The 14997-nt window shown below is 46.4% G+C and overlaps 1 protein-coding gene across 1 annotated transcript in view; it reads left to right on the forward strand.

The window, feature by feature from the left end:
- TNFSF11 (TNF superfamily member 11) overlaps positions 1-14760 on the forward strand; it is a 37821-nt gene extending 23061 nt beyond the window's left edge. The window contains exons 3-5 of the mRNA XM_006914953.3: positions 8895-8940; positions 9021-9119; positions 14057-14760. Coding sequence (XP_006915015.1) covers positions 8895-8940; positions 9021-9119; positions 14057-14478 — 567 coding nt within the window. The 3' untranslated portion in view covers positions 14479-14760. The remainder of the gene's footprint in view (positions 1-8894; positions 8941-9020; positions 9120-14056) is intronic.
- Positions 14761-14997: the final 237 nt, after the last annotated feature.

The following is a 14997-nucleotide window of genomic DNA, read 5'->3' on the forward strand; positions in this document are numbered from 1 at the left end:
GGTCGTAGTAGTGCTGGTAGCAGCTAGTGCTGGTAGCAGCAGCAGCAGCAGCACTCTGGTAATCACGAACCGTGAGGCCTGTACTCACCGGAAGGTTCCGGTGGACCCGGGCTCGCTCCTCGGTGCCCGCACCTGCTTGTCGTGCGATCTGCCCTCTCATGGTGAGGACAGTACCATCATCCACGTCCCCCGGGCCGGAAACACGCTTACGCAGTGACTCTTCACGTTACCCCCATCCTGTGACTTCTACCTCTGCACAGAACCTTCACATACTTCTCTCCACGCTGTGTCGCTGGTACTGTCCGCTTAATACAGGTGTCACCGTCATTTCTTGCCCGGATCAGCGCAGCGGCCACCTCGTCCATGATTTCACAGCCTCTGGCCCATCCTCTCCACAGCTGTGACTTCTAAAATGCACTTCCGAACATGCCGCTCGCTGCTTCTCCTGCTTAAAAACTCCTTCGGTGGCCCCTGTGGTCATCGGATGAGGCCTGAACAGCTGGACACCAAACACAAAGTCCCGAGTTCTGGAAACCTCCTTCCAGCCCATGGGTCTCCAGGCTGCTCACTGCCTGTGCCCAGCGACCTCCCCCAAAGTGAAGGGGCCCGAAGCTCCCTCCCTTGGCCGTGCCCCTCCCCGGCCCCCCGTGCTGTGGTGCTAAGCAAGTGGCTGGTTGGTTAATAGGCACATCTCCATTCGTAAGGGGTCAGAGGTCACTCCCAAGTACAGCGTTTTCCCTGCTTTTTCAAGAGGGAAGCTTCTTCCCTCTTGGGGATGTGAACACATTAGGGATCTTGGGTCTGGAGGCCCTTCCCTGGCCACTCTGCCCGCTTCCCTCTGGCCTCATTTGTCCACAGCAGCTGGCCTGGTACCTGCCCTCTCTGAGTCTCATCCTAGTGATCAGAAACGCTTTGGGGAGGATGAGTGAGAGCGAGCCTTCTTCTGAGGAGACGAGGCTTCGTGACTGTCAAAAGCTCTGACAATGTGAGGTGGCATGACGAGGTTTCAAGCAGCAGAGACAAGTGGCACTGGGAGCCCAACCTGCCAACACCGCAGTCACTCCGCCTAGCCCTTCGATTATACTTGTTTAATACCCGCTACGGCGCCAGACGCTTTACAGTCAACTTCTTTATGAAGACTAATATTGCTGTCATAAGACCACTTTATGAAAACCCAAGGGGACCTTTAGCTGTAGCAGAAGCTTCCTCATTTAAACTGTGAAGATTAAACAATATGAACACGTGTTCTATTCCCAGCAGCCATCACACTGCCAAGAAAGCATTCCATCACTCCATTTTAGGAAAACCAGGGCCCTCTCTTCCTCAGCCCTTTGGAGGGTAGGGATGCACTATCTGTTTGCAAAGACATGCTTTTCCAATCAGCAGACTTCTTCTGGGAGAAATGAGTCCCCGGTGGCCGTACTCGGGGTGGGAGGAGGAGAAAGGTCTGCGTTTTGGTCAAGTTCTTCGCTGAGAGTTTTCAGAGATGGCCCTGAGATGGTGGCAGCTGATTCTCTTAGGAGGTGAAGAGATTAGGAGGGGAAGAGGGGGTACTTCAGGGAGTGGGGAGGTAGAAGGCACATTGAGAAGACTTTGGCTTTGGGAGAACTGTTTAAAATCGGTAGTTTATATTAAGAAATAAAGGATTTGGGGGCTCAAAATGTAAGGTTACAAATTGAAGTCAGAGATGGCTCTCGCCTTCGTGGTTGGGCTGGCCTGGGCCCTAGAACCCTGTCCTCTCCCCTGCTGCTTGCTGGGAGGCTGACCCCCCCCCCCAGCGGGGGCAGTGAGGAGCCATCCCCTTCCCCAGGGCTCCTGTCCTCTCTAGTCCTGGGACCCTGGCCGAGGAGCACAGTCGCCTCTATACCATTCATAATACATAATATAAGTGACAGATCATATTTTGCTCTTAAAGCTCTTCGCTTCGAGGTGTTTTTGAACGGTCACCATTGACTCTGCATATGGAACTGGGGTGTCTCCAGCTCCATCCAGGTGTATATGAAATATCCCGCCACGTTCTGTGGAGTTGAAGGTCAGTGTGTGCATCAGGGAGGAGGAAAGCAAGCGGCTGAGATGCCCGAGACGTGGGCTCTAACCCCGTCTCCTCAGCTGTCAAGAACAGCTGGTGCGTAGTCTTCCTGTGCCCCCAGACCAAGAACATCATGGAGACAAAACCTTTACAATGAACGGGCTGTTGATAAGACAGTAAGGCAGCCCTCTGAGGGAGCAGGTGTGCACAAGGTCCCAAGGATCCGGAGGGCAGGATACTTGGGGAAAAACTCCAAGTAGTTCCCTGTGGCTGGAACCTAAGGGCTCCTTCGGGGAGGTAGAGTTTCGAGGTTCAGAGAAGGAATAGTGGGAGACCCTGGACCAGTAGGCAGCCCAGTTGTGCCGGGCCTGTTAAACAAAAAAAAATTAACAGTCTCTAAAAGAAAGGGTTTATTATGTCATTGCTAGCAAAAAAAAAAGAATGGTTTTGCTGCATGGCCACTAGGGAAGACAACATGTCCATCGTCTATGTTTGCAAACGTTTTAATCTGTCTAGTGGAGGAAATGGGTAGAAAGACGTAAGTCCCAGGAAGAATTTCCATGAGCTGTAGGCACAGGGGTGGGAGAAAGTGAAGCCAGGCCAGCTCTGGGACAGGCGCAGAGTCCTCCAACAGGAAACGTCCGCTCTGGGGGGGTGGCTATGGGCAGCGACTGGAAAGCTCACCTGTAACCAGGAAGCAGGGGCCCTGGATGCGGGCGGTGCCGGCTGGGAGGTTCTGCAGAAATAGCCACCCGGGAATCAATGCCAAGTTCCAGCAGACGCATGGGGATGTGAGCAGCCTCTTGTCCGAGCTGGTCCACAGCCATGGACAGGCCGGCTGTTCCGTCTCTTCCTCTCGCTCGCCGGCTGCTGTAATTTTAACGTGGAATGTTTCAGAATTTTCTCCTCGTCAGGCCCTATTAGCCCGGGAAGGGACGTGACCTGGTTCCGAGGTCTGCAGGCATTCCCTGCAGGATTTTCAGAAGGGCAAGGCCAAGATCCCATGGGCCCTCAGGGCTAGGAGGTCACACTGTACTCCTAGGGAGAAATGTCGGGAGCCTGGGGGAAGGCAGCGGCCCTATTGCTGGAGGGGAGGGGTGGGTTTCCCAGCTATTTACAAGGTGGGAGTCGGCAGGACTTCCCTGCAGGAAAAGGCAACCGGCTATTCATTTTCAGAAACAACCCATGTGTGGCATTCATGTGCTAACTCGGCTGATGAATGCACCATTCAAGCAACTAGGTTGGAGAAGAATTACGTGAAGGGTATCATTAAGATGTTAAAATAAATGCATTACATATGTTAACAAGTGTCTGAACCCTGTATTATATCTGGCAAACGGGGTGTTAAATCCTTGTTCAGCCAGCCAGATGCCTCTGCAGCTGCTGCTGGAGTTGTGGAGGGTGGCAGCCACCTGAGATAGGCTACGAGCTGGTGCCAGTGGCTCCTGAAGCATCTGGCTGTACAAATTGCTTCTGTGCTCTGATTGACAGGTACCACGTGGATCACACAGTTCACATCTCAATGCGCGGGTGAGGTTTTCAGTCTGATAAACCCAGACCCCGGCAATTTGACCTTTTCAGGGAATCTTTACAGCTGGGAATGTCCTCAGCGGGAGCTTAGATCTATTTATATTATTTTGTAAGACAAAACAAAACAAAACAAAACAAAAAACAATAAATACTGCAGTCGAACCAACTTAAGACCAATTTACTAACATTCTCTCTTGAACTGGAATGCTATCCAAGTCCTGTTCGGGGCAGTTGATCCAGCCGAGTTTGCAAAGGGAAGCTTAGCGTTTGTTGTAAATGTTGAAATTCCTTGGGGCAAAATTCCCATAACTCTCAAAGGAGCTGAAAGTTCTCTTAGGTGTTTGTATTTATTCTTATACATCACGGTCTCTTTTAAGTGGCCCTGACTAATCGAGATTGAGCTGGTTCCGGAACGTCTCCCTCCTCACTCTGTTTGGCAAAAGATCCTAGAATGTTCTAAAAGGTGAGCATCAGCCGGGTCCCTACAGGCGGAGCTCAAGGTCCTCGCTCTTCAAGTTCGCCTGTCATGACCCCTGGGGTCGCACTCGGTGGATGTGGAGTTCAGATGTTGAAGAAAAGCAGTCCTGGAGACCACGGTGACACAATCGCATTGATCTTCTGTGTCCTTTCTTTCCTGGAGGAGAAATTGTGAAATCCCGACATTTTTCTGTGCGTGAACCAGAAGTTGAGATTAAAAACCAAAAAAATCATTATCGGTTTTTTTCTTGTCTGTTCAAATGTACCCTGATGGCAAAGATGAAAAGTTAATGCAGTCTAAGTAGGAAAATACCACGATGAGAAGATTTCAAAAAATTGCTGTGACATTTCCTCATCTCCTGTCTTTAGACTGGCGGGGGGCGGAGGGCAGTTTCGCATCCCTGGGGCGCCTCAGGCATGTCCATTTGGCCAGCGTCCACTAGGTGGCAGTATGTCAGAGGATTTCTCTCATCCTCGAATTGGCCGCGATTTCTTTGGCTGCCCACCAGAGGTTCGCTTTTCCTTTTTGTCCTGTTTTGAAGGATGAAATGACGCTGTCATAAATTAGGCCCAAAGTATGCTTATCTAAAAGTGCATAAATTCACTGAAAAGCCTACTTGTTACAGTGGGACCATAAATAAGTTCATTCGTTCACGTGAATATTCTTAGTAACGTGGAGGTAATGATCCTGGTTGTCATCGGTAGTTTATAGAACCCAGAAGGCAATTCTTTTTGTCCTTTGCACGTGACGGATACAGTACATGCCGTATTCTGAGAAGACAGATCTCTGGTCACCCTGGGGAGCAGGATCTGGGTTCTCCAGTGGTTCTTAGTTAAGAGAAGATTGCAGGAAAGGCTGTTTGCCCAGCATATTTAGAGCTGTTGGAAACTGTTTCTGGCTTCTGCTAGAGTTTGCTGGGAGGTGTGTCAAAGCTATCTACACTTCTGTGCAAATCTGTGGGCATTCTGATAGTTTAGACAACATATGATTGCATGGATGTTCATCCAGAGTGAACTGTTTTTTGTTTTGTTTTTTTTTAAATAAATGTACACCTGGATTTAAAGTAAGTTAAAACACACAGAACATTTTTTAAAAAATCTCTCTTGCATCTGAATAATTTGTTCAGAGGAGAGGAATTAGGATGTTCTATGTGGTGTTTCCCCAAAATTAGGTGATCAGAACTTTCTCAATTCAAAGTAAGCAGAAGCAATGTCTGAATGGTGAGACTGGGAAGTAAAGAAATCTGCAAATTTTAAAACACTCAACGAATGTGGCAGAAGAGGAGGATTAATGTGGATGAGAATAAATGTAAATTCAAAGCTCGGAAAATACATGGAATTGTCAGTCGGGTGAATCTGGCAACTCCTTCAGAAGAGTCTCCCATAATCTTGAACACGAGACCTTAACTAGGAGGGAATTCCAGAAAGACCTGTGCTTGGGGATGTACGTAGGAAAGTATCTGAGAAAAACGACAAAACAGAGTGGCTCCTGCTCTGTGCGGTGAACTTGACAGAGTCACATTTGGGGACATGGTGCCCCTCACCCCCATGCCCAGGCTCCGCAGAGCTTAGTTCGGGGCATTCACCAGCTTAGCCCTGAGCATGGCTCGGCCGGTCGTTTTCTGAAGCCCCTGGGAATTCTGGGGCCATATTTCCTGATGCAGTGACTCCTTTCTGTCAGCCTCTAGTCAGAGAACTTCCCTCTAAGGATTTCTTGACAGGTGTAAGGAAGAGAAAAAAGATCTTTTTCTCTGTACCTTCCTAGGTTCTCCAGCTGGGGCCCTGTAAATAAGACTGACAAAAGACAGATGAACAAGAGCAAAGTGTGCACATTTATTAAAGTTTTATGTCTCATGGGAACCTACAGAAGGAGATAGAGACTTGAAGAAAAGGTTAGCTCGAACGCTTATACTAGGTTTGATGAAGAGTGGGTTTCCAGTGTGGGAGGACGTGGCAGGACAGAAGGTCATGAGCCAAGGGCAGTAACCTGGGGAAAACTTGGCAAAACCTGCTCATTCTCATTGTTCGCAGCATCCTGGGTTTTACAACTAAAGATGCTCCTTTCCTCTGGGTGTGGAGAGGGCATCTCCCGCATGAGGGTCTTATGATCTGCTTCAGGAGAGAAGGAGGAAGTCAGGGAGCCCCTCCTGCACCTGCCGCTTCTCACATTTGCTCACCTGAAAGTGTTCAGCTTGCCGAGGTACCGTATTTGGGGGTAACGTGTTCTGAGCCCCATCACCGTCCTTTGGTGCTTTCCTCCCGTCTCCCGGGAAAGCACTGGATGACAGTGTCCTGTAAAGGGGCGTGGTCTCGTAGCTCCAGAAGAAGAGTCAGAAGGCACAGGTTCAAGTTCCAGCTTTATCTTTGCCTCCGTTTCCCAGTCTGAAAAATGAGGTTAGTAATAGGTACCCAGCCTCTGATTCTAGTAAAATCAAATGTGATAATATAAGGGAAACCCCTGGTTGGCTGTGAATATCAGGGATTATTTAATTTTCCGTATGCGGAATATACATCAATTGTGAGAGTATAACAAATCTATGACTAAAAAGAGATGTCAGCAAACAGCCGTTCATGGGAACACTCAATTATTACCTGCTGGCGGAGTTTCTCTTAAAAACTACCAATTCAATGTCTAATTGAGGTAGACCGGCTGGGTTTGAGGCCAGAGCACTCTCTAAGTGTGGTCTTAGAAGACTGTTATGTTTGTGGTTGTTATCTCTGCAGGTCAATAACAACGATGTCGGAGTACAGAAAGTTGGGGGCAGGGTGGGGATACAGGGACCGATATTGAAAATACACTTTTTGTAGCCTGAGGTTGTAGACACATCGTGCACTCCGTTTTTCACAGTGAAACGTCCCTGTGGGGTTTCTGAGAGCAATTGCATTCCTCGGCTACCCAACAACGGATGAAAGCAGCAGAACCCCATGAGTCTCTAGCTAGAGTTTTAATTCTTCCGGGGTCATGACACTATGTTTTTTTTTTTAATAGCAGACACTGAATGTGCTTCTGAATGATACTGTTTATTGAATTTTCTTGTAACGGGAAGGTTCTGTGACAGCTCCAGGCTAGAAACCACTGATTAAATGGACAGGAGAGTTTCACTTCCAAGTGGGAGAGAACAAACTTATCCTGCCCACGTGGCTGGTGACTCGTCTGTCACTTCTCTGGCTTGGGTCTCAAGCTTTCAGAAAATCTCAGATTTGTCCATCTCTGCGGTCTTTAAGAAAGGGATTGCTTTTCTTAAACTGAAGCCCCAGGCCAACAGCATCAGCTCACCTGTTAGAGGTGCAAATTCTGAGGCCCTACCCGGACCTCTGGGGTCAGAAACCATTTCAGATGCACTCAGAGAGACTGTGATGCATGCTCCAGTCTGAGAACTGCCGAGCTAGCACAAAGGCCCTTCTCTTGTGCAGTGCATTGTCAAGGCACGTGTAGGAGGCGGCCATGGACAAGACCCTAAGGCTTCTTTCTAAAAGGCGGTCCCACTGTGATTTCTTTAGGAATAGATTCTCGTCTCTCTTGGGGTTCCTGAAGGCAGACAAAAGAATCAGTGTTGTTTTATCTCTAGAATCCTTCCAATTGTTGACAGTTGAAGTTGTGTTATAGTATCTATCTATCATCTATCATCTATCTTATCTATTTATCTATATCTATCTACCTATCTACCTACCTATCATCTATCTATCTGTCTGTCTGTCTATCTATCTATCTACCTACCTATCTACTTACCTACCTACCTACCTATCATCTATCTATCTATCTACCTACCTACCTACCTACCTATCCTCTATCTGTCATCTATCTGTCATCTATCATCTATCTCAGAGCACTCCTCTTCAGACACTCAGCTTAAGCCCTGTGGCTTATCTTTTAAACATCATGGAAGAGGCATGCTTAGCATGCATGGTCACCCCAATCACAGAAATTAGGACTCTCTCCAAAATTATGCTGGTATTGAGATGTATGAATTGACCTGATGCTCTGCTAAGTGCCTGCATGCGTCATCTCATTGACTCTTTGCAATCACCTTACGATAGAAGTGCTGTTCATATCCTCACTCTAAGTAGGTAGCTGAGCGGGGGTTTGGACTGAGGTCAAAGCCCGAGGTCCTGTCCACTCCAGCTTCCTAGTTAATGGTGGCTAAGGTCTTGATTCCGGTGGGCACGCAGTCACCTACGAGACCCTTCGTTCTCAGGGCTCAAATTGACATATGCAATTACCTGCGTTCTTTATATACTTACGTTCTTTCTTTTTCTGCCTCGTGCTTCTGCACCTCTGTTTGCAGCAATATTTTAAGTTAATTATTGCTACTCTAAAAGCTCTTAGACTTTTGTATAGCATTTCAAACACACTGTGACTTTTTAAAATAAAAAAGTTAGCCGGTGGGAGCTAGGCATCATTCTCTTTCCTGCAGGCTGACAGTCAATGTTATAACAGGGATTTATTGATGACATGGACATGAAAAGAGTCTCCCTTAAGATTTAAGAGTGTCTGATGTTCTGCGGTAATTGTTATTTCCCTAGTTAACTTCATCTCCATTTGTGTACCTGCTACGAATTTTTAATTATGTTCAATTAGTCCATGTTTTATAATCATGTTGTTTTTATTTCCTCTTATTGTCCAAAGTACTTTGTTAGACTGCGTGCGGTCTACCTTTTAAGCTCATCAGCTTAATGCTCTGGGATGAGCTTCTTTTCATAGCTACCTAGAACATCAAGGAACTTTACTCCCTATGTACTTCCGGCATAGTTTGAAGGAAAGAAGATTAGTTTATTGTATGTCCCAGAGTCCTGGATTTTTATTGCTTTATCAAAAGAATGAGTGTATACATAAGAGTTTTTTTCCTTTTTATTTCAGGAATTACAACATATCGTTAGATCCCAACACATCAGAGCAGAGAAAGGTAAGCATGGATCTGTCTGAGTATCCAGAATCCCATGGGGTTACTGCTCTTTGAGCTAACGTGGTTTCTCTCATCTCCAGCTACAGTAGACAGTGCCTGGTTAGATCTGGCCAGGAGGGGCAAGCCGGATGCTCAGCCTTTTGCTCATCTCACCATTAATGCCACTGACATTCCGTCAGGTAAGTTCCATTTCCATCTAGCCTGAAAGAAGTATGTCAGGAGTCATTGATCAGCCATTTGTATACTCAAAACCTCTACTGAATTTTTGAGAGCCCAGAACTTCTAGACCAAAAAAAAAAAAATCATTCAGTCTTCAGTTAACGATCCACATTGTGAAAATAGTGATTCTCGATCATGCCAGAATGGACGTCATCACCATATTCATTTCAGATCATCAGAGTGTGTTTATTTTAAATGAGTGCCAGTTGAAATTGTGTAACTGGGAAGGACAATCCCTTATTATGCTCATCTATATTTACCCAAACTAAAGTTGACGTACCTCCATCGCTAGGTTGCATGAATTCATCCAGGCAGTCACGTACTCAACCATCTTCTGCAGAGTTCCAGGTACGGGCTTGACAGAGTGATATTTGAGAGGCAACAGCCCTTTAGACAATGAGACGCGCTCCTCCTTCTCCAGGGTGAGAATTTACTCAGTGGACTGGAGACCTGTTGTCTTTAGGAAATGGGGACACCCCGAGCTCTGTGCCTGCATCGACCTTAATGCTTCAGCTGTTTCATCTTATCATCCCCACCACGTACTCCACCTTGGGGTAGGTCAGCATCCAAAAGAACATCATGATAGCGTGACAATTGAGCATTATTATTAGTAATATCATGCCGTTTATCCAACATACACTATGTATCAGGCATTTCACTCTGTGTTCATCATCTCCGGTCCTGACTATAACCCTGCAAGATACTGACCACCACTCAGATTTTGCAGACAGGTAAATGGAGGTGCACACAGTTTACCAACTCAAGGTCACAGTGGCGGCGGCGATAGAAGTTGAATTCCACTCTAGTTCATTCCCATGTCCATGCTTTTTACACTGTAGGTCATTCCATAAGTACCTGTGGCCAGTTGGCTTTACCAAGGGGAAATTAAGTCAGAACCCTGATGTTCTTTTTCTCAAAGAAGTAGATTAATGCAGTTGTAACAGGCAGGGGCTCTGAAGTCTGAGTGCCCGGGCTGGAGGCCCCGCGGTACCCCTTACTGACGATGTGACCTTGGGCAAATTGTGGGAATGATTTGCATCTCAGCTTCTTCACTGGGATGGCGATGGTGTCTACCTTACGGGGTAGCTGTGAAGATTTAATGAAGTAATGTATTAACACTCCTATGTGGAAGCTGGCATATAGTATGTGCCCAGTGAATGCAACTTGTTACTATTATTTGTTTAATTAAATAATTGTACATATTCCAGTTTGTTTTAAAAATGATTTAAGGCAGGTTTTTCTTGGAGTTAAAAAATTTCGAGGTTTAGTAAACAATTTAGAAGCAACTATTATAGCAAGAGGGATTTTTCCTGACTGCAGGCACAGAAAATGAGAAGACAAGACTTCAGGTTTTAGAAGATTTTCCTAAACTATCTCTCCCATCCCAGCTACTGGCTTCATAAACACATTTTCTCTCTGTGTGTATGTGCGCCTTACATAGAGCTACACTAATTTTCTGAGTGTAAAACTATTTTGCATGTTAGCAAAGGCAATCAAATTAATACTGATATGTCAGCTGTATGTGCTGCGAATGTACTCTGCGTTTTTTTTTTTTTTTCGGTTCATTTTAAAGGGCATATGATAAATATCGCATTAGACTGTGTGCCAAAATCTGTTTGGCAATCGCAAGCATGTTTTAGTTGCAAAGCTCTCTCCCCTAAGCATCGAATCATTGCCAAAGACAAAGACAAAGACAAAAGTCCTGGTTATTTTCTGATAGTTATTGAGTTCGAGACTGAGCGAAATGAATTAGTGTATGCTTCTGCTTAAGAAAATAGAATTTGCTTCTCTGGCTGGCCCAACAGCCCCTAGAGTCCATTTATCTCCCAGTTTGGGCCAGACCTGGATATTTCAGAAAAAGATGGCTTTCATTCTGTATGTTGATTTTGGGTCTCTGTTTTATACTCATTTACACATAAGAAAGAAATCAAAATCTGCCTATATTGAGTGCTAGCTTATGCGTTGGCAAAGCTTCTCAAACAAAATGTATTGGGAAGTATTTTGCGAGGTCAGAATACATGGCTTTCTTTAGGGGATCCTCAGGCTAACTATTGGCAGAGGGGTCTCCTCCAACAGCAACGACCTGAGGAGCTGGGGGCGGGATAGGAGGTCATCATCCTGCCGCATTAATGATGGAAACCCAGGTTTGCCGTGAGGGGCCCTGTGACTTGACCACAGCGTCATCTTCTTGTCTTATCTCCCATTACTGTCTGTTCATGGGTCCCCCTGCCCCCCGCCCCGTTCACGCAGATGGCTTTCCTCCCTTTTCCTCTGGGCGCTGTGTCATTCCATCCTTTGCTCGAACAGCTCCCGTCACTGACAACACCCTCCCTTTGCTCAGCCCCCCTACATCCGATCCAGGTCGCCCCTGTCCTCTGGCTCCTTTGGCCCCTTGCTGGGCGGAGCTCTTCTGATTGCCATTGACTTCGGCAGCGTTCACTTTCAGTTGCTTTAACTGTATTTCAGCCGTGTGCTACGGGACATGCAGAAATGAAAATGTTGTATTTTTCACTGTATGTGCCCAATTGTCATTTTCTCCACTGCTAGTGTTAAGTGCCTTGAGGGCACACTGCCCGATACAATTCTTAGTCAGGGGCAGAGGGAATGCCCGTAGAAAGCACAGCAGTCACTGACTGAATGACTGATCGACCAAACTGATCAGTGAATGGATGAGCGAGTGGGTAAAAACAGATACGTTTCATAAGGAATAAGGACAACGCTTCGCTTGACTTTAGTGGGAGTGGTACGCGGTCAAGGTCCTGCCCTACTCCCCCTCTCGTTCGTACTCCGTCCTTGCCTTCCCAGCCCATGTCTCTGAGCCCCCGGCTTAACACTGGCGGATCGACTCCGCTGAGACGGTAGGCTTCACCCTTGTCATTCTGCTCCTCTCTAAGAGAGATCACGGGAAATAGACCGTAATGCAAATAATTGATTGTGTAAAGAATTGACTACAGGAGTCAGCGAGAAGGAGGGCAACATGGGAGCATATGAGATGGGAAACACCTTGAATTTTATTAAACTTCCTCAAGGTATTTTCCAGCCTGGAGGAATGACTTTACTAGCGTTTATGAGGATGTGGTGGCTAGTCTTGTTGTCTCATCTTGATTCACTTGGGACCGTGGGATGACATTTACATTTGGGATGCTTCGATTTGAGATAACCTGAGATAGGAGCTCTGATGAAAATGGCACGAGCTGCGATGGGTCCCGGATGCAGCGGTGCCTGTGATGGCATCTCGGGCTCCTTCTAGCTCCTTCCTATGACTGAGACGTGGATTTCAGTCAAAACACGGTCCCTGGACAGAGAGATTGGAACTGCTGGCACTTCACAGGCCTCCCGGCAGGTTCCCCACCATAGCTTGGCCTCTGTGTAGCTTTTTTCCCCACTCGCCCCACCACCTGGTTGGTGTTCAGAACAGCGTGGTCTTGAGGTCCCCAGACCATGTTCCAGACTGCCCAGTGGCTCTCCAGGATCAATGGAGCACTGTCCTTTCTGTGGCTCTCTGGAGAACGCTGCAGGTGCTCAAGGCTCCCCAGAACTCAGACCAGTCTGGGAAGACAGCCACAATGTGATTCCGATTCTATGAAGATCTCCCGAGGATCCACAGAAATCCACTGGATTCCTGGGATCCACTGCAAGCCTCAGTCCCACCGTGCGCTGACTTCTCATGGGTGCAGGCAGCAAAGGACTTCTCTTTGGCTGTGGAGGCTCATCCCAAACCCGGCCTTCGACTCCTCAGCTCTGTTCTGCCTTGCTGACATCCTCAAAGATGACAACATTAGTCAAGCATAAGTATTTACAAAATTTTCTAAAGGAAAAAAAAATGTGTTTTTGAACTTTCCAGAGTAGAACAACTTTTCTCCTGCTAGTTGATACCTTTTCCTGTTGGATAACAGGTGTCCACATAAGCACACGAGGTTGTTGAGTTGGGTTTATCATAGAGGTAGTGATTATTTTTAAAGATCTAGTAAGATGCATGAAAGACCTGAAATATTAAAAACACTGGGCACACTACTGGTTTAGAAGATTCTTTAGAAACTGCTTCTGTTTTAGAACAATTTCTAAAACATTTCAGGGTAAGAAGAGGCTAAAACAGAATTCTGGTCTTTTGGGGAGAATTTCGTGATAGTTGAGTCACAAAGGATCGTGTGAGGTTGTGGAGCTGGGGAGGGCAGTGCCCAGAGGATTCTCGTCGTGCATTCTCTGGGATCAAGTCTTCTGCTGTGTGAGCCTGGGCGGCATTTGGGCTGTTGGCGGAGGGGCGTTCTTTGGTGATGAGAATAGGTTTAGGAGTTTGACCTTTTGGTCAAAGTTACTGAGACCCAGACTGTCTCCTGTTTCTACATGAATTGAAAGAGAAGGTAGAGTCAAATCAAAGTCTTCTTCCTGTACTTATTTTTTTCTTCCTGTCTCAACTGCCTTTGGCCCATTTTCTTCCTTCAACCTCGAATGACCTTTCTGCCTCTGTTGGCTGCATCGCATTCCTCCTGTAAAAATGCTCAGGCTCAGGAGCAACTCAACAAAGTCACTATCCCTCTAGGAGGAAATTCTCTCTCCTTCCTGTGAATTTCCATAGCAACTATGTGCACGTTTTCTGTCGGGGTTCATGGCTTGCTTCCGACCTGCACACATGCCATACTTTTCCCGAGTGTTCTGTAGGGAGCTTGAGGGCAAGAAAAATGAGATTTTGTCTCTGTATCATCTCAGATGCCTAGCAGAGAGCACCAAGTACATCTTAAAGCATTTCTCCCCTTTTAGAAACTAAATTCTGAGAAGCTATTCTGTTGGAACGATGCCAGTGATGCTATGTTTTTCTCCAGCCTCACTGAATTGGGACGATGTCCTTCTCATCGAAGGGATGGATTTGAAATCGTGTGCCTCTCTCTCCTCCCCTCAGGTTCCCACAAAGTGAGTCTGTCTTCCTGGTACCACGACCGAGGTTGGGCCAAGATCTCCAACATGACTTTCAGCAATGGAAAACTAATAGTCAACCAAGATGGCTTTTATTACCTCTATGCCAACATTTGCTTTCGACATCATGAAACTTCGGGAGACCTTGCCACAGAGTATCTTCAGTTGATGGTGTATGTCACGAAAACCAGCATCAAAATCCCAAGTTCTCATACCCTGATGAAAGGAGGAAGCACCAAATACTGGTCAGGGAACTCCGAATTCCATTTTTACTCCATAAATGTTGGAGGCTTTTTTAAGTTACGATCTGGTGAGGAAATTAGCATCGAGGTCTCCAACCCTTCACTACTGGATCCAGATCAAGACGCAACGTACTTTGGGGCTTTTAAAGTTCGAGATATAGATTGACCCCCATTTTCTGGAGCATTATCACATATTCCCTAGGATGTACAGAAACTTTAAAAAACAAGCCAAGAAAGATGTACATAGGTGTGTGAGACTACTAAGAGGTATGGCCTACAACGGTATAGGATGAAGACTTTCTCTCAGCTTCTGACTCTGTAGAGAGCATGTGTATTTACAGCCAAATGGAGACGTTGGACTCGAGGTGTGGTGTAGTCCGAAGGCTTTCTTACACAATGGTTTTTAAATTTTGTAATGAATTCCTAGAATTAAGCCAGGTTGGAGCAATTATGGTTGCCTTTATGCAAAACTGCGTTCGGGCCGGGGGAAGGGTCTGGCCCTTGGTCATGTGCCACTGTGCAGCTGAAGTAGAGAGGGTGTCATCGAATTGCAAAGGGATGGTAATCTGAAAGGTTACGTTCTTTTGAATTGTTACATCATGGTAGAACCTGCAAATAAATACTTTTTTTTTTTCTAATGAGGAGAGAAAATATATGTATTTTTATATAATATCTAAAGTTATAT

The sequence above is a fragment of the Pteropus alecto genome, unplaced genomic scaffold, assembly GCF_000325575.1.
Source record: "Pteropus alecto unplaced genomic scaffold, ASM32557v1 scaffold35, whole genome shotgun sequence".
NCBI classification, from domain to species: domain Eukaryota; kingdom Metazoa; phylum Chordata; class Mammalia; order Chiroptera; family Pteropodidae; genus Pteropus; species Pteropus alecto.